Source organism: Ochotona curzoniae, unplaced genomic scaffold (assembly GCF_017591425.1).
Source record: "Ochotona curzoniae isolate NIBS_2020 unplaced genomic scaffold, NIBS_Ocur_1.0 scaffold_3890, whole genome shotgun sequence".
In the NCBI taxonomy this organism is placed as follows: Eukaryota; Metazoa; Chordata; class Mammalia; order Lagomorpha; family Ochotonidae; genus Ochotona; species Ochotona curzoniae.
The window spans coordinates 41,394,690-41,412,913 of record NW_024467115.1 but is presented as its reverse complement, the minus strand read 5'-3'; the positions used below and the strand labels follow the sequence as shown (position 1 = coordinate 41,412,913).

Genomic DNA, 18,224 nt, shown 5'->3' with positions numbered 1-18,224 from the left:
GAATCCTGCAGCCTGGGCTCTGTCACCTCGCTGCCCTGCCCACTCTGCTACTGGGTGAAGGGCAGCTCCGCCTGGGCACTCCTTATGGGCTGACACCCGCTGAGCCTGCACGCCTGGGCTCTCCTCACCCTTGGGGTCTTCCTGCCCATCTCTAGTCACGTGTTGCTCCCTGACCGATGACCTTCATGGTGCTGTCGCCCCAGCTCATTTCTAGGTCTGGTCACTGCCTGTGTCCGTCACAGCCCCCACCCAGACGTCAGCCCTGTGGCTCCTAGCCCTGGCCCTCCGGAGAGCCCCACACGTGGCTGGCAGCAGCTGGCTGCATCGAGGATGAGGCAGCTGCTGGCCTGCGCCCCTTGTGACGGTTGGTAGCATCAGGGACAAGGGTTGACACAGGAAAGACCAGCCAGGTAGGCATTGTGGGCACCAGTTCAAGTCCCAGCTGGTCCACTTCCTATCCAGAGGCCAGCCCAAGTGCTCAGGCCCCTGGCCTACCCACAAATCTGAATTTCCTTAGTGGGGTTTTAGTTGCTGAGCTCACCTTGCCTCTATCTCACATCGCAGTCTTCCTCAACTCCTTATCCCAGAAAACACGTTTTTCTTCACTTCAATGACGCAATGTTGTATTGGATACCTCCACGGCAGACACAGGCCTAGGCGTGAGGCGAGAAGGTAGCCCGAGTGGGGAAGCTCACAGCCCACTGACCACAGAGGCTGTGGTAGGATGCGGGATGCCGGGAGGAGTCCACACCTTGGCCGCGGCCTTCCTGCTGGCCGTGTGATGCCAGATACACACATGGCACAGCACCCCACCCAGCCCTCCCAGCCTCGCAGGAGAGTCTGCCCAAAGCTGGAAGAACCTCATTGAGTTAGTCCCACTTGCTGGAGGGAGGCCTGTGCTCTAAGGCAGAGGAGCATGGTCTTGTTATGCAATTAAAATCAGATAAAAATAAAGTGAGGCTGCGACGGTTGGGCAGCAGAGCGGCGGTGGACTGGGGCCATTGGCCCAGGAGGAGCCCAGTGCCTGTGCACACACCTGCACAGCCGTGTTCTCATGTCTGGCTGCTGGCCACGCAGTGTGGCAACCAAAACAAAGCCAGATGCTTGGCCCGAATCCAGTTCATTTTTAGAAAGAAAAGACGGAGCAGGAATTTTGATTTCTTCCCTCAGAAAGAACTCTGCAGTTCTGTTTCTGTGTCACTCGTCAGGATTAGCTTTCCTAGAGTAGGTGTCTGAAGTGTGACAAGTGATCACACACTCCACCTTCCAGTGCCAAATACAGAAGGCAGAGCCCAGGCCCTGCAGCCCACACTGCCACCCATCTCCCCAGGCACTCAGAACAGGACATGTCCCGTGGTGGAGAAAGACGAGCAAACGAGAAATAGGAAGATCACAAAGAGCGAGGAGAGCGCAGGTGGAGGGGAAGCCATGATGGCACCAGCGGGAGGCACAAGGAGGAGCAGCATGCAACACACTGCGCCTGCTCAGCACGGCCCTGTGCCGTCCACTGTGGAGGTCTTGGCTGCCCACGACACCACGGCCAGTGTCCCCACGACACCATGGCCAGTGTCCCCACGACACCACAGCCCAGTGTCTCCACGACACCACGGCCAGTGTCTACCGGGGCACACTGAAATGTTTCTGAAAAGAAAATGTAAGCTCTTTAGGTGCTTTTGGAGGTTCTTTATCCCCACAGGTAGGAACGGGAGCGGGGGCATGGGGACAGGAAGGGAACGTCTGCCATGGTAGCAGGCTAGGGACTGCCAGGGCAGGGGCACACCGGGAAGCTCATTTCTGCAACCCAGGTGAGCCTGCAAGGTGTGGGGAGCGTGGGGACTTGGTGGGGGGAGCGGCTGGGGGCGGCCCCGGGGACTGCTGACGGATCATCTGAGCCACAGGTGGGTGGGTGGAGACTGGGGGAGGGGCTGCGGGAGATGTGGGTCCTCAGGTGAGAGGTATGAGGTTACATATCCTTGAAGGTAAACAAAATGCCATGAAGTTCACTTCACGAGCGTGGGAAAGAGGAGGCAAGAAGTGGTGCCTCATCAAAGTCAGTGCAGTAACCATCTGGTCAAACTCTAACCACTGGGAACAGTCCGTGTCTGGTGACTGACTACAGTACCTGAGGGGGCCAGTGAGGGGACGGTGATCCTGTCCCAGGGCTGTGAGACACCTGAGGGGGCCAGTGAGGGGGCGGTGATCCTGTCCCAGGGCTGTGGGCACCTGAGGAGGCCAGTGAGGGGAGGGTGATCCTGTCCCAGGGCTGTGGGCACCTGAGGAGGCCAGTGAGGGGAGGGTGATCCTGTCCCAGGGCTGTGGGCACCTGAGGGGGCCAGTGAGGGGACGGTGATCCTGTCCCAGGGCTGCACCTGAGGGAGGCCTGTGATTTCTCAGTGGCACCCTGGTTTGCCCCCTTAGCTTTCAACCCACCCCGTACTCAGACACGGTAGTTGGGTGAAGCCACTCTTGGTGCCTGACAGAAGATGCTAAAGACCCCTTCTCTAGGTGCCCAGTTGGGGGCGCTCCTGAGCTACTCCTCATTTGCCTGAATTTCACAAGGATTTTGTTCCCAAATAAACTGACGCTTTCATTGTATCTCTGCCACAGGCATACACGATTCGATAGAGCTGAGTCCACAGGAAGCACCACTAGGTGACCCTAGGTGCTGCCCTCTCTGCCGGCGTCCTTGTGCCCAGCTGTTGCCAAAGACAGTAACAAGCAGGGAGAGCCTGCCTTGCTCTCCACGAGGCACGTTGGTGTTAGCATCACGTGTAGCAAGTGTCTGATCGGGAGCTGCGTCCACCAGGCTCTTCCCAGTAAAGCAAGATCCCCGTGTAGGGAGAGGCCTGGCTGAGCACACAATGGCTCTTTTTTTAAGTGTGTTTGTTTAGAAAGACAGTCTTCCATCCACTGGTTCCCTGCCTGGGCAGTTCCAACAGCCGGGCTGAGCCAGGGTCAGGAACTCCCCCCAGGCGCCATGAGGCTACCTTCTGCTGCGCTCAGGAGCTTTAGCGGGGAGCTGGACTGGAAGTGGAGATGAGCTGGCAAGAGGTCCCGTGTAGGCATGCCTCCTTCGCAGGCGGAGTCAGCGTCGGTTCTGAGGCCGCAGCCGAGTCCCTGCCGAGGGAGAGTATGGGTCCAGGACGGAGTCCAGCTTGCTGCACGCTTGGTGTTACTTGCCCCTATGCTGCACGTGGTGGGCCTAGGTGTGATGTTGAGCAGGCAGAGCTGGGGGCAGCTTGTGGCAGCAGTAGTGGGACAGCGTGCCAGCAGTCGCTGCCATGCACGTGGCCCACTCTGACCCTGCTCAGGATGATGGGGTGCAGCTGAAGAGAACTCGCCCTCATACTTGATCGTAAACCAACATGAGTCTTCTGAGAGAATGTTCAAGTTTGGTGGACCTCGTTGCAAGAGCAGCATGGCTGTATGAGGAAGCTGTTCCCCATGACTTCTCTTCTGAGTGGGGCTGGCCCCCCGGTACTGGGGCCTTCACGTCCCCTGCCAAGTTCCAGCCCCACAGATGTGGGAAGCAGGGGCATAGCCAGCTCACGTCAGAGGTGTTGGCCACCAGGGCAGCAGTTCACGGGCCCTGTCCCCTGTCCTAGCAAGCCATCTGTTTCCTGGGGTGACATGGTTGAATCTGCTTCAAGACATCAGTGACAGGTGTCAGGGAACGGCCTGGAAATGAGATCCAACGCCCTGGCTCTCGCCGCAACCCCCGCCGGCCCCCGGTGAGAACCACAGGCTGTGCCTGACTTTACCTGAGCTCCCCAAACAAGGCAACAGGTGCATCATCGCCAGAGGCTGCCTTTGAGTGAAGCAGGGCCACCTCAGGACCCAAGCAAGGGCTGAGGCCACTTTAAGCATGGTGGCCAGGCTTGCACGCCTTAAAATAGCACCCCAAACCTGTACCCCTCCTTTCATTTAGTCTTCTAAACATTTATTTTTACTTGGAAGAGAGAAAGAGAGATCTTCCACCTGCTGGCTCACTCCCTGGATGGTCACAGTGGCCAGAGATGAGCCAATCCAATGCCAATGCCAGGAGCTTCTTCTGACTTCGCACACAGATGCCTGGACCCAAGGACTTGAACCAGTGCCCAAGTGGGATGCCAGCACCATAGGCATAAGCTCAGCCTACCATGCCATAGTGCCGGCCCCCTACAGTCCTTTGTTTCGGAATGTGAGTGCTGCTAGCTGGGGCTGCAAGCACTGGCCCCAAACTCCCAGCACGAGCAAGTGATGGTAGTCATGTGGCGCCCACGGTCACACCCTGCCACGCTGCGTCTGTTTCAGATCATTGACAAGAGCAAAAGGGACCCCTCGGAGGAGATAGAGATCCTGCTGAGGTACGGCCAGCACCCCAACATCATCACCCTGAAGGACGTAAGTGACCGCACACAGATGCCAGCCTGCTCCTTTCACCCTGCCTGTGCTGCCGTCTCTGTGCGTCGGCCTTTGCCCAGCTCAGTCACTCATGCCATGATGGTGGCCCCCGAGGTGCAGGTGCGCAGGCGGAACAGGCCGTAGGCCGATTCCTCAGCCGTGGGCGTCCTTCCTTCCTTCCCTGTCAGGAGTCACAAACAGTGAATCTGCACCTGTGTTCGGTTTGCGATAAGTGTTCTGAAATCTGCGAAGCCTCGGTGCTCAAACAGTGGCCAAAATTAGCAGCTTTGCGGTTCAGGGTTAGTAATGTTATAATTTGCTCTGATGGCCCGCAGGTGGAGCGGTGGGTCATGAGAGTCCTACTTGAGCCCTGTACTTGCTTTCACATCAGGTTTTTCCCAGCACACGGACAGCCTGTGGGCTGCAGTGTGGACAGCGATGGGGTGCGCATAGCTTGGCGTGGAAACAGTCATGAGACAAGCCAGTGTGGACTAAGGCTGTGTCTCAACACCTCTCTGTACCGCTCCAGAGCTTAGCAATGCTCTCGGTACTGGCAGCTGGCTGGAGACTGGCAGCATGTGCCTGGAACCACTAAAGATACAGAGCTAACCCCAGCCCAGGTCTAAAGATGACATGGCAACTCGGGGCGACTGTAGACATCACCCCAGGAGTGTGTGTGTGTCACCCCGGGACTGTGTGCATCATCGAAGAGTGTACTCCTCTGCACTGTCAAGGTGCTGGCCCTGCACCTGCACCTGCTTGTCGCAGTCTCCATGCTCCGTGGCTGCCATGCCAAGGCTGGGTGTTCTGAGCTGTGCATGTTTCCCTAAATCCGCCACAGCCCGAGTCCTACAGCCTGGCATACTGGTGCCTGCTGGGCAGCAGAGCGTGAGTGGCTGGAGAACTTGTGCGTGACTGGGACAGCCAGGCAGCGCAGAGCCCCATGTGCCCCCGACTTGTCCCCCTGCAGCATCTGAGGTGCACACCCTTCCGCCCCCAGGTCTACGACGACGGCAAGTTCGTGTACCTGGTGACAGAGCTGATGCGTGGTGGGGAGCTGCTGGACCGCATCCTGAGACAGCGCTGCTTCTCGGAGCGTGAGGCCAGCAGCGTGCTGTGCACCATCACCAAGACCATGGACTACCTGCACTCCCAGGGGGTGAGGCCGTGCACCCGCGTCCCCCACTTTCCCCAGGCTGCCTCCCTGAGGGTGGGGACCCACGTCCACCCTGGGCCTGGAGCCCTGTGGACCAGACTCAGCAGTGTCCAAGCCCTGTGGTCCCCAGGCCTGACGGGAGACTCACAGCAGGGCCAGCTGACTTAGTTCCTCTCAGAGGGACACAGATGGCTAGAGGGTGACCACGGGACATGGACAGGGCTCTCTGGGCAGCAAGCTGGAGGAGCTCACGTGGCAGCCCCACCATCCCCCGCAGCGCCATGTCCCAAGGACGCTGGTGTGGGTGGGTGGTGCCCATGGCCGGCCCCAGTGGTTAACTTCTGCAGAGAGGGAAGAAAATGCCGGGGGGAGGGCGGACAGGAACAGGAAAAGGAGGCTATCCATGCTGGCTGTAGCATGCTCTGAGCGCTGTCATCCAGGGCCAGGGACGGGTCATGGGCAACAGTCAGGGACTGCCTGCATTGTCATGATTTTGCATGGAGCTGTTGCATTCTGCAGAAGCCAGCCTTGACAATGAAGAGGAGAGTCCCTGGGCCAGAGAAGGGAGCAATTTGCTGCTTGCTAACTGCTCGAGGCCAAGGGACACCCCCCCACGCCCGTGGCAAAGCCCAGCAGCCAGCAGCCGGTGCCCAGAGGCTCCAGCAGGCTTTTCTTGGAGCTGCCATGGCTGGTCCCAGGGCAGCTGGCTCCATTGGCCCTGCCCCGTGGCAGCTGTCTTCAGGGCAGCGCCGCCCCCCACCCCAGGCCTATGAGGACAGCCCCTTGAGGACAAGGCTGCCACCTGGAGCTCAGTAGCAGGCGTAGGCCTGCTGTGTCCGGGAGGGGTGTTCTCGCCTGCAGCCCGTGCCTGCCCTGGAGGGAGACAGCCTCGGCGCCAGGGGGGCCAGAGTGACGCTCCCGCCCTGCAGGTGGTGCACCGAGACCTGAAACCCAGCAACATCCTGTACGTGGACGAGTCCGGGAATCCCGAGTCCATCCGCATCTGTGACTTCGGCTTCGCCAAGCAGCTGCGGGCCGAGAACGGGCTGCTCATGACGCCTTGCTACACTGCCAACTTCGTGGCCCCTGAGGTGAGGGCCACGGCAGGCGGGCTGGCAGCAAGCAGAGCAGGAGCCCTTGGGAGCAGCCGCGGGTCCTGCTCAGTGGTACTGTTTCCACTGGGACTGTGTGAGTGGCGCCGTTACGAGTGGGAGCAAGAATGGGCCCGGCCACCTCTTGGCAGCTGGAGCGGGGGTTCCCTGGATCACTCAGTCTGTGACTGCATGAGGGGAGGTTTGCTGTGCACCCCACATTGTTCTCCCTGAGCCCAGCAGAAGCAAGTTAGCAGCTGGGAAGGTTCAGTCTGAGGGCTCCAGGGCGATTTGCGGCCGAGCACCCGTGACCTGCAGGACCGACTGAGGGAGTCAGGTCTGGGAACCCCCACCTCCAACTTCCCTGAGGCGATTTCCACTTGAGAGAAATGTGTAAAAATGTGGCACCTTGCTCCTTAGGAAAGCAGTTGGAGCACAGATGGCAAATGGGGGGAGCAGCTGAGGCGAGCCCTGTCGGGACAAGCAGGGCAGGCATGAGCTGCGTGGGGCCTCAGGCAGTGGAAGCACGAGTCCCAAGGGCTGGGCAACCTCCTCTGGCAGCTGCCGGGAGCTGCCAGGTCTGCAGCGGTCCCTGCGTCCTGGGCAGACGTGGTAGCCACCAGCTGGCACCATGCCTGGGGCCCAGAAGTGGTTCAAGTGGCACTCAGCACTCCCGGGCTGTCCTGTAACACAAGAGGCTGATCGGAGAACAACAAGCACACTGCTTGTGTGCCTTGCACGCACGCAGGCTGCCCTGGGCCAGGCAGTTCTCGTGGATGTGGCTATGGATCCCGGAGCACGGGGAACCGCTGGAGCAGCAGTGGGCACAGAGATGACTGGGCACTCGGCAGGCAACAAGGTGCAACTCCCCTGTAGGGGCACACGAGGTTCTGCAGCCATGTGCAGCTGGCCTGCTCTCCCCGCACTCCCCACTGAGGCCACAGGAGCCCCCTGCGCTCTGTAGAGCAGAGGGCCCGCCTGTGTCCTTCATCCAGGCTCCACTCTATAGGCCTCATGCCACATGGACATATTTGGGGGCCAGGGGCCGCCCGCTCTCCACCACATCAGCCTCCTGGTGCTGGGAAGCTGGTCGGTGGGGCGCATGCTGCCAGCCGCCTCTCATGGCCCAGACACCACAGTGCACTGTCAAGCGGCTTCTCGGGCCTGCCGGCCAGTGACACAAGTACTCAGAAAGGCGAGGAGGGGAGGGGAGGGGAGAGGAGGGGAGGAGGGGAAGCAGGGGAGGAAGAGAGGAGGGGAGGGGAGAGGAAGGGAGGAGGGGAGGAGGGGAAAGCAGGGGAGGAGAGGAGGAGAAGAGGAGGGGAGAAGAGGGGAGGAGGGAAGAGGAGGGGAGGAGGAGAGGAGGGGAGGGGAGGGGAGGAGGGGAAAGCAGGGGAGGGGAGGGGAAGGAAGAGGAAGAGGGGAGGGCTGGCAGCAGCCCCTGCAGATGAGCCCAGGCACTGCTGCCAAGGACCGGAAAGCCAGGGGCGCAGGCGGTTCACTCGGGACGTCCCTGGTGGAGTCAAGTTCACAGTGACCAAAAGCAGGACAGTGAGGAAAGGGAACGAGGAGTGTAAGGGGCCCAGCTCAGGCTGCAAGGACGGGGAGGGCCCAGCTCTAAGGCCCTGCCTGTGAGTTGGTCACCCCTGTACTCAGCGAGCATGGGAGGAGCTGACGGCAGCCCACACCCTGGCTGCCCTTAGGAACCACCAGCCATGCTGTCCGTTGCTCCCCTCAACCCCCCTCCTTCTGGGCCCCTCAGGGAAACATGCTGTGACCTTGGCCTTGCTTGGTGGGTGCTGACCCGTCTCCCCTGCTCCCTGCAGGTCCTGAAGCGGCAAGGTTACGATGCTGCGTGTGACGTCTGGAGTCTGGGGATCCTGCTCTACACCATGCTGGCGGGGTGCGGCTGCCAGCGGAGGGGACCTGGGCGGGGGGCGCGCAGCCCTGGGGGTGGGCTGTGGGCAGCAGGTGGGGTACACACAGCCCCAGGGAGCCGCAGGGAGCAGGCTGCCTTGTGCCAGCCCGGGCCATCACAGGCGCTGCGCACTCTCACCTCCTTAACCTGACTCAGTCAGCAGCCGGGCAGCTCAGACACGTGCACTGCCCCACCCAGGGCTCTCAGGGACGCTCTGCAGCTCCGTGTCCCTCCTTAGACTGGAGTGCCACGGCCGCCACCAAGGCTCTGAACTGCAGGCTCTGTGGACACTGAGACCGGGTGGTATACTGCAGCATGGCAGCCAGTGAGTGGCCCTGGTGGCCAGTCACGCAAGCTGAGCAGTCAGGATGAGACGTGCAGTGCCAGCCAGCAGCCGCTGTGCCAGGCAGGCCCCAGATGCCTGTCTGAGTTTCACCTCCCAGACCCAGCCCTCGCCTTGGAGTGACAACAGGATACTCATGGCTCCTCCTAGCCGACAAGGGCCAGTGTCCTCGGAGAGTCTCGGGTTCCTGATGCTGTGCAGTGGATGGGAGAGAGGAGACAGGTGGCCACAGGGCTGGCCCCAGGGCACACAGGGACACCAGGCTGCCAGGTGCCTCATGCTCTGGCGGCAGTGAGCATGTGCAGAGCAGGGCTGCCAGAGGGAGGGCTTGGGCAGCACTGGCACTCCCTCACAACAGGGCGTGGCTCCAGGCCCCAGGGAGTGCTCGGGTGGACTGAGTTAACAGCGACCACACACTTGGCAAACAGGCGCCCCGTTCCTCACCTTGAGTCTCTGTCCACACACATAAACACAACTCCTCGGACTGTCTTCTACCCATTTTGCAACTGAGGCTCAAAACCTGAACTGTGAGAGAGGTAGCGAGAGCCAGCCGTGGGCCCCTCAGACTTGCTCTGCACTGTGCCATCGCCCTGAGAACCCATCCCTGCTGCCACTGGCACGCCCAGGAAGATGAGCCTGGGTGTCCCTGCAGCTCCCCATCTGGCCGGGCAAGGGGGGCACGGCTCAGCCAGCAGAAGTCTCACTGTGTACACCCTGGAGCTAGGCAGGGGTGTGGCACCGTGCACTCCATCCCTGTCATCACACAGGTTCACGCCCTTTGCGAACGGCCCAGAGGACACCCCTGAGGAGATCCTGGCCCGCATCGGCAGCGGGCAGTATGCCCTGTCGGGGGGCAACTGGGACTCTGTGTCCGAGGCAGCCAAGGTGAGGGGCATGTGCCTTCCTGGAGGGTCTGCGGGAGGCGGGCCATGCCCTTGGGGAAGAAGGCAGGGTCTGTGGGAGGCGGGCCATGCCCTTGGGGAAGAAGGCAGCCCTGGTGGCCTCACCTCCATGGAGATGGTCCGTGTTTACAGTGGGTGCCTAACGGCTGCAGGATGTCAACAACAAACTGAAGTGGTTCAACCAAAGCAGTTATTTACCCAAATGTCTTCCAGCACATTCTACTGCCATAGTGTCTGCCTCAGGTCACCCCGAAGGGCAGCAGGAGGTGTAGGCAAAGACAGAGATGGGGGGGAAGCGTCGCCCATAAGCCGGCTGGCTGGCTCACGTGACTGGGTTCCTGGGAGCTCCGAGCTGGAGACCAGGGGAGGGGGTGACCTAGCTGAATCTGAGCGCTCAGCATTCCTGCGTTCGGGCACTTCCTGCAGGCCCCCCTCATGGCCAGGCTCTGTCTTGGGAAGGCAGGAGGCAAGGGGTGGGCTCTCTCTCCCTAACACCAGCACCCCCGTCCCAGGATGTCGTGTCCAAGATGCTGCACGTGGACCCGCAGCAGCGCCTGACGGCCGTGCAGGTGCTCAAACACCCCTGGATTGTCAACAGGGAGTTCCTGTCCCAAAACCAGCTCAGCAGACAAGACGTGCACCTCGTGAAGGTACCTGCCGCATGGGTTTGCAGGGTGCAGGTTTGGTGGGCATCGCCCACACTCAGCCACCACCTCCCCACCTGTCCTGCAGGGTGCCATGGCCGCCACCTTCTCCGCTCTCCACAGAGCTCCTCAGACCCCGAGGCTCGAGCCTGTGCTGTCATCCAGCCTGGCCCAGCGCCGCGGCATGAAGAGACTAACATCCACGCGGTTGTAGTGGCCGCTCAGCACCCCACGCCGAACCTTGGGTCCTGCCCTTTGGCGCCTACAGTGACCACAGGGCCAGCCTGGAGGTGGCGCCAGCCTCTTCCGTCCCTGCGGGACCCTGACCCGAGCCTCCACTGTGCCAACCACACCTCCCGCTCTCCTCCTGCAGCCCTGAGCAAACCCAGCAAACCCAGTCTCCACAGCCGGTAGCTTCTCTCAGAGCCTCCAGCCGCTCCTGTGTGTTGGGGAGGAAGCAAGAAGGCAACGGGACCCACGAGGCGGCCGGCGTGGAGAGAAGTGCGGTCCAGGGGCTCGTGGCAGCAGATGCGAGCTGAGCGGGGTGGCCTCCCGGGAGGGAGCCAGGGAGCCTGTGCCCGCCTACTCCTGCCTGTTCCTGTGGAGGCCTGGAGTGCCCCCGCCCCTGACACCCCTCAAGCCGCTGCCTGCAGCACCTCAGGGACTGTGGCCTCCCGCAGCAGCCATGCACGCCGCCGAAGCTGAGCTCGTGCACACGTGTGGGTGCCGTGAGCTGTGTCATGTGTGTGTTGTGGTACATGTTGGCTATGTATATGTGGTGTGAGCGCATGTATGTGGTGTGTGATGTGCACCTGTAGGCGGTGTGTGTGCGGACCCTGGCCGTGCAGCGAGCACAAGTCCTGCCAGCTGTGCCCAGGGGCCGTGGGGCAGCCCTGCCTCCCTGAGAACACGTGTATTTATTCCCTTGGTTCTTCCCCTCACCTGTGCTCACTCAAGTACCTCACGCAGAAAACAAGCACGGAACTCCTCGCCCCGCCTTCCCGCACACAGGCCTCGAAGCACAGGCCCGTCCCACGCAGGGCTTGTCTCCTCGGAGCACCAGGACTCGTGGCCAGGGTCAGCACACGCTCCTCCCACGGCCAGTCCAGGTCTGTCAGGCGTGGGCCTGGTCCTAGGTTCATGCATGTGTCTACCTGTATGTGTGTGTGTGCTGGCTTCTGGCCGGCACGTCCTGCTGGAGAGAGAGAGAAGCGAAGGGACACAGAGCTGAGGAAGTGGCCACGTCCAGTCCCCTCCACACCAGCCGCCACCCCCGGCCACCCCTTTTGGGTCACAAACTGGCAGAGGGGCCGAGTCACCTTCCCCCACACCTCATCATGTGTATTGCTGGGTCTGGCACAACCTACCAGACACCCCTCGCTCCCACCTCACCGAGAGCTGACGCCTGCGAGGCGTCCACGGAGCCCTGGCCTGAAGACGTGAGGGCACTGTGCAGCACGTGCTTGGTGAGCAGCGGTGGGTGTGTGAGCGACGCCCTTGGATGGTTCCCAGCTCACGAGCTGGCACACCTGTTCATGTGGCGTTCGCACGCGTGGCCTCATGGATGTACACTGATCGTCTTGGCCTCTGGACCAGGGCTTTCCAGATCCCAGGCCTCCTGACCCGGAGTCCTTTCCCGGCGCTGGGGAGGATGCTGTAGCTGGCCCCACCTGCGGGCTGCAGCCCTGCCCCTGCAGGAGAGGACTCTGCACCAACTCGCGGTCTGTGACTGTGGGTACAGTGCTTTCCGCTGTCCGTGGTACTTCACGCCAGCCGGGAGCGTCCGCCCCAGAGCTGCCTGTGGGGGCTGCACCTCGCACCCACCTGCAGGCCTCCCACACATGCTGGCGTGGGGCTCATGCTGTCCTGTTGCCTTCCCCAAGCCTGGCACCTCTGGCCGCCCACTCAGCCACGCCGTCACACCCACACGCCGCCTGGTCACACTTCCTACTGCGCAGCCGCTGTACAGATATTTATTATCCTGTCAAGACTTTCTCAATAGCTTTTTTTGGAATAAACATGAATTTTATGAAATGTCACCTCTTTTAGCACAATGAGATCCTGTGGATTTTCTGCACTGTAGCCTGTAACTGCCACCATCAGGCTGACTGGGGCTGGGCTGGTTCAGGTGCCGGAGGCCTCCTCCCTGACCGGGCGGTCAGATGTAGAATTCTGGGTTTTCCCCTGCCAGCACAGCTGGTCTCTGCAATCTGCACTCCCACAAACTGCCAGCAGAGGATGACAAATTGACATGCTCTGCAGTGGCACCGGCAGGGTCAGACCTGCAGGTGTCCTGGGCCTTGCCCTGGGCTGGACCACCGTCAGCCTGGAGCCTGCTGTGGCTCCAGAAGCGAGCGTCCGTGACCCCATAGGGGGCAAGCAGTGGAGCCTGCTTGACCTCTGCTTGGCTCTGAACCACCCCAGTGTAATGCTGCTAATTCTGTCCCAGCAGGAGTGACATTTAGGTGTCGCCTCTGGAGAAGGAAGATAGGTTTGTCTATGTAGGAAGCCAAGAGGAAAATCTCAATTTACACAGGAGTCTTGGAGTGGGTGTTTGTGATCCAGCTGTTGAGCTGCCGTTTAGGACATCCCATTCCACGTCAGAGTGCTTGCGTCAGCTTATTCTACTTCCTGCTAGGTTAGGGTGAGGGTTAGGGTTAAGGTTAAGGTTAGGGAGTCAATGGAAGTTGGTCCAAGTCCTTGAGTCCCTGCCTTCAGCCTGGCCTGGCCCTGCTCTGGCCATGTGCAGAGTCAATCAGCCAATGGGAGGGCTTTGTTTCTCTGTCTCTCCTCTCTGTCACAGCCTTTCAAACAAATATATATATTTTTAAATATATAAGAAAACTAGAAGCTGTGGAAAGGTCTAGCCCCTGGTGACAGGAAGGAGTGGCCCCCAAGAGCAGGCAGCCTCCGCTCACCCTGTCACTCATTCACTCAGATGCAAGTGGAGTGGCTGGGACTGGAGGCGGTGCTGGACCTGGGATGCTAGCATCGTGAGGAGCGGTTTGACCTGCCCAGCCCCCGGGCATTTCTCGGGCATCCCTGGGAAATGTGTGATGCTCTCATCATGCAATGCCACGTTAGCCAGAGTTCCCGATTAGATCGCCAAGACTGTCCCAGCCGAGACTGCAACTGGCCAGCAGATCGAGCGCTTGACGCCGACTCTCCCAACCCCTTACCTGGAGTCCTCACCCCGACCTCAGCCCCAAACATCCCACTGTTCCTTAACTGCGACTCTGTCGAGGCCTCTGCATGCACCTGCTGGCTGAGAGAGCTCAGTCTCCCTGGCATGCCACTTACAGTGTCCACACTTTCGTTGGCCTGACTGTCCTCCCAGCAGTCCCCGCCTCACCGTGGCCAGCACAGCACCTTTGATCAACGTTCCCTGCTCTCCAGCCCACTTTCTGCCCCGCAGCCTGGAAGTTCACCAACCGCTGCAGTGCCCAGATCACCTCACTGCATCAGGGGCCAGCACCTGGCCTGCCAGACGAGGTGCCAGTGGGTCACACACGTCCCTGACCAAAGTACTCGGGCTTTGAGTCCTGTCTGCGGCTCCCTGCTAAGGCAAACTGCAGAAAGTAGCAGTAATTGGGTCACCCAGGTATGAGAGACCTGGACAGAGTGCCCTGCTCTGGATTTGGCATCTGGGAGGATGAGCCAGAGGAAGGGGTTCTCCTTGTCTGTCTTTAACAAAACAACAACAACTGATTTCCATAAGGCTAGTATCCCACACAGGGCCCTCGCGGCCTCCACCATGTTGGTTCTTGCCAGCCACTGCGGGGGGCCCCCAGCTTGGCCAAGACACGACCCGCACCACGTGCCTGTGAGGGGGAGAGGCCAGGGACACCCAGTCCTGCCCTCACCTTACCCTTGAGCCTGCAGACCCCAGAACCCATTGAGGAAAGCCAGACTTGGCAGTAGCTGATCCATCCCTGGTGGCCAGGCAGGCTCCAGGGCACAGGTGCTCCTGGCTGCTCCCCCACATTCCACCCATGCACCTCCCCTACTCCAAGGTCTACCCCGTCCCCTCTGCCTCTCACTGCTGGTCCCGGCCCGGAACAGCAGGGCGCCAGCCACCCCGAGCCAACCAGCACTGCAGTCTGCTGTCCTGTTCAGTGCCCCACTACGCCCCCGGGGGGATGCTTGCCCTGTGGGGCTATGGACAGGAGACTATGGGCACAGAGCACACAGTGGAGGGCATTCAGGGCCAACGTGGGTGGACCTGCTGACCCCATGCCTCCATCTCCACTCTGCCGAGTCGGGGTTCAGTCGGCCCCAGCGCCCCCTGTGCTGCAGTGGCTTCTGGCTTCCCAGCAGCCCAGGCCACCTCCCTACACAGGCCCAATGTGAAGGAAGTCATGGAAGGACTCCAAAGTCCTGGACGCAACCACCTGTTCACTCCTCCACTTCGTGGTTTGAGCACCACAGGCAGTTAAAACAGGAAACTCCACGGGCATTTATGCCCCAAGAGCTGGAGGCCACAAGACCAGGCTGGTGGCACCCACAAGCCCTCTTCCTGGTTCAGGGGCCCTTCTCTCTCACCGTGCCCTCACAGCTAATACTGACCCCACGGGATGCACCGCCAACATCTCCTCATCTCGTCCACTGAAGGCCAGCGGGACACATGCAGGTGAAAACAGAAGACGCGGTAGTCAGGAGGGAAGGCGGCCCTGCCTCCTGCTGCAGTGGAAGCATGGGGTCAGTGACTCGGGGTGCACCGCGTGCTCAGTGAGCGTCAACATCAAGAGGTGCAGAAGGTCAGTCTGTACATTGGGGTTCAGGTGTACAGGCCATCTACACACCAGGCTTGAGACCTGCCACAAGGGAGTCACCTGCCTGGGGGCTCAGGACCCACCCCGAAAGGCCTCCCAAATCCACGTCAACATTCCTCTGGGCACCACTGGGCACCCCACCTCCTGCCCAGTTTTGCTATGAATAGTCACGTCACACACATCCCATCTCCGGGCATTCGGGATCTTCCAGGATCAGGGAGAAAGAGGCTGCTTCTTGAAAGAGGCGCCCTGCCGCCGGGGTTAAAGCCACTGCTGGCAGATCCCGTGCGTGCACACGGGACTCCAGCGGCAGGGAGAAAGCCATGATGTGGAGGGGGCAACAGCCCACCTTCCCCTTCCTGGGTTTCCACCAAAACACTAGAGGTGCCAGGCAGCAGGGTTGCTGTCCACCCCCAGGACAGCTCCAAGGACACACAGGACTGCAAAGCTGCCTCCGCTTGTCAGGGCCTGACCCAGCCAGGTCAGCAGGGGTGCGAGAACAAAGGTTGCCCTTCAGATGTGCCCGCAGGACATCCCATGGCAGGGCTCCACACGGACGGGCTGCTGAGCTCAGTAAACAAGCTCAGGCTTGCTGGGCTGTGAACTCTCGGGGAGCAGCCTGCTCTTGCCTCGCCGTGGGGATGGTGCTGACTGACCCAAGACCCAAGGCTCCCCTCTCATAGGCCCAGCACTGAAGCAGGAGGAGCTGGGGGGCATGAGGGTACAGCTGACAAACAAGACAGCAAGGGACCAGAGGGGCTGGAAGTGGGCGGCAGGGGGCACCTGCGACCGCCACCAATGACAATCTCTTGTCAGGGAAGCGTGGCAAGCCGGTGCCACAGACCACATGGCATGTTCGTGATGCACCAAGTGCATCAACAGGACAATGAAGGACAAATGAACAACAAACTGGTCTGACTCGTGTCTAGCTGCGCTATTTTGGGGCACAATGAAACGAGGGAAGGAAGCAGCTGGGCCGGCCCGGGGTCACTGCCAGGCCCAGGCTGGCCACGTGCATTCCAGGGCTGGGAGAAAAGGTCACCAATGCACAGTCTCCAAGCTGGAACCGCTGGGTGGGCGCTTCCCCATCAGCACCTCAGCCACGGCGAGAAAACCAGTCTTTCTTCCTTTTGAACAGTTATTATCTGAAAGGCAGAGTTACAGAGGAACAGAGCGCTCGTCCATCCCGATTCACTCCCCCAGTGGCCACAAGGGCCAGGGCTGGGTTAGACTGAAGCCAGGAGCCAGGAGCTTCTTCTGGTCACCCACTGGGTACAGGAGCCCATCTTCCACTGCTTTCCCAGGCCATAAAAAGGAAGCTGGGTCAGAAGTGGAGCAGCCAGGACTCAACTGGCATCCATATGGGATTCCAAAGTAGCAGATGGTGGCTATACCCACTATACCACAACTATAGCCCCAAAGCGAGTTTCTATCACAAGATAGGGTAATCAGCTATGTTAGCTGAAAACCAACTTAACAGAATTTTGGATCCAACCCCGGATTTTCCGTGTTGCCTCATCCTGTGTGACGCATACAGGAACATTTGATCTGTTTTTCTGGAGTGACCCTGCCAAGACTGGCAGGATCAGCTTTGAAACTGCTCAATGCCCACGTGTGACCATGTACCCCTGGAGCCCCCGTGGACCGGGGCCTGGCCTCTGGCCTCTGTGGCAGGGAGTGCACCATCAGCGAGCAGCCCAGCTGGCCTGTGAGGTTGTAACCACTGGAGTCAGGGAGTGCCTGATGCCCCATGAGGCCCCGCTGTCAGGGGCAGCCTGGGCTGGTTTGTGCGGGGGAACTCTGGATCCAGCTGGCACATTCCAGGTCTGGGGCAGGACACCCCAGCCCGAGGCCAGCTGCAGTCTGCCTGGCATCGGCAATTCCCTAGCGAGCACAGCACCCGTGGGCAACTAGGGACATGGGCTGAGGGCACACCTGTCACTCCAGCTTCAGCCTACAGGATCCTGAACTCCTCGGGAAGCCTGGAAATTAGGCAGACTCCGGGCTCTCTGCTAGGCACTTTGCCATGAAACGCCTCCCTCCTGGCACATCAGTAACTGGCTCTGTGTGTCCAACAGGCAGGTCCGGCTTGGGGGTTCCACAGCAAGGCCTCCATCCTACTACCCTGGGGTCACTCATCACCCGCTGGTGAAGCTACCACAAGTGGACTGCACTGCCCGTGCTTGCCAGCAAGATCCTGGGAGAGAGGCTTTGCTCTCTCTTTGTTCAATTAATTTGTTTGGTTTAAACATTTATTTATTTGTATTGGAAAGGCGGATTTACAGAAAGAAAAGGAGAGACAGAGAAAGATCTTCCATTTGCTGGTGTACTCCCCAAATAGGTGCCAACAGCTGGAGCTGAGCCAACCTGAAGCCAGGAGCTTTTTCCAGGTCTCTCACATGGGTGCAGGGTCACAAGACTTTGGGCCGTCCTCGACTGCTTCCCCAGTCCATAAGCAGAGCGGTGTTCCACCCACTGGCTCACTCTCCAAATGTCTGCAATGGCTGGAGCTGAGTCAACCTGAAGCCAGAAGCTTCTTCCAGTCTCCTGTGTGGGAGCAGGGGCCAAGCACTTGGCCGTCCTCTGCTGCTCTCCCAGGTGCATCAGCAGGGAGCTGGGTCAGAAGTGGAGCAGCCGGGACTCGAACTGGCATCCATATGGAATGCCAGTGCCAGAGACTACAATGACACCAGCTCTACAAATAAATTAAAAAAAAAAAAAGTTTGGTGTGGGTTTTACATGCCAGTGGAGTGACTGGTTCCCCTTGGACTCCTAAGTGTCCCAGCTTGTGCATTCACTGCATGACCTTGTTTAAGTGGTGACTTGTTAATAAGTGCCTGCCCGCCTGAACCCATGGAGCCAGGGTTAAAAACCTGCCACCTCCACGCTCCAGAGCCACTTGTGTCACGTACTGAAGCCTTGCTGGCCACAGCAGTCCCTCTGGAGCCCCCAGATGGTTGGTGCCCACCCCCTTGGCCCTGAGCCCACATGGGCTGGTGGTGAGCACCAGACACT

General features: G+C 60.1%; 1 protein-coding gene across 2 annotated transcripts in view; it reads left to right on the top strand.

The window, feature by feature from the left end:
• RPS6KA2 (ribosomal protein S6 kinase A2) overlaps nt 1-12,471 on the top strand; it is a 194,216-nt gene extending 181,745 nt beyond the window's left edge. For both annotated transcript variants that reach the window (XM_040965201.1, XM_040965200.1), the window contains 7 exons: nt 4,294-4,383; nt 5,384-5,542; nt 6,469-6,630; nt 8,457-8,533; nt 9,659-9,776; nt 10,306-10,443; nt 10,526-12,471. In XM_040965201.1, the coding sequence (XP_040821135.1) occupies nt 4,294-4,383; nt 5,384-5,542; nt 6,469-6,630; nt 8,457-8,533; nt 9,659-9,776; nt 10,306-10,443; nt 10,526-10,651 (870 nt within the window). In that variant the 3' untranslated portion in view covers nt 10,652-12,471. The remainder of the gene's footprint in view (nt 1-4,293; nt 4,384-5,383; nt 5,543-6,468; nt 6,631-8,456; nt 8,534-9,658; nt 9,777-10,305; nt 10,444-10,525) is intronic.
• Nucleotides 12,472-18,224: the final 5,753 nt, after the last annotated feature.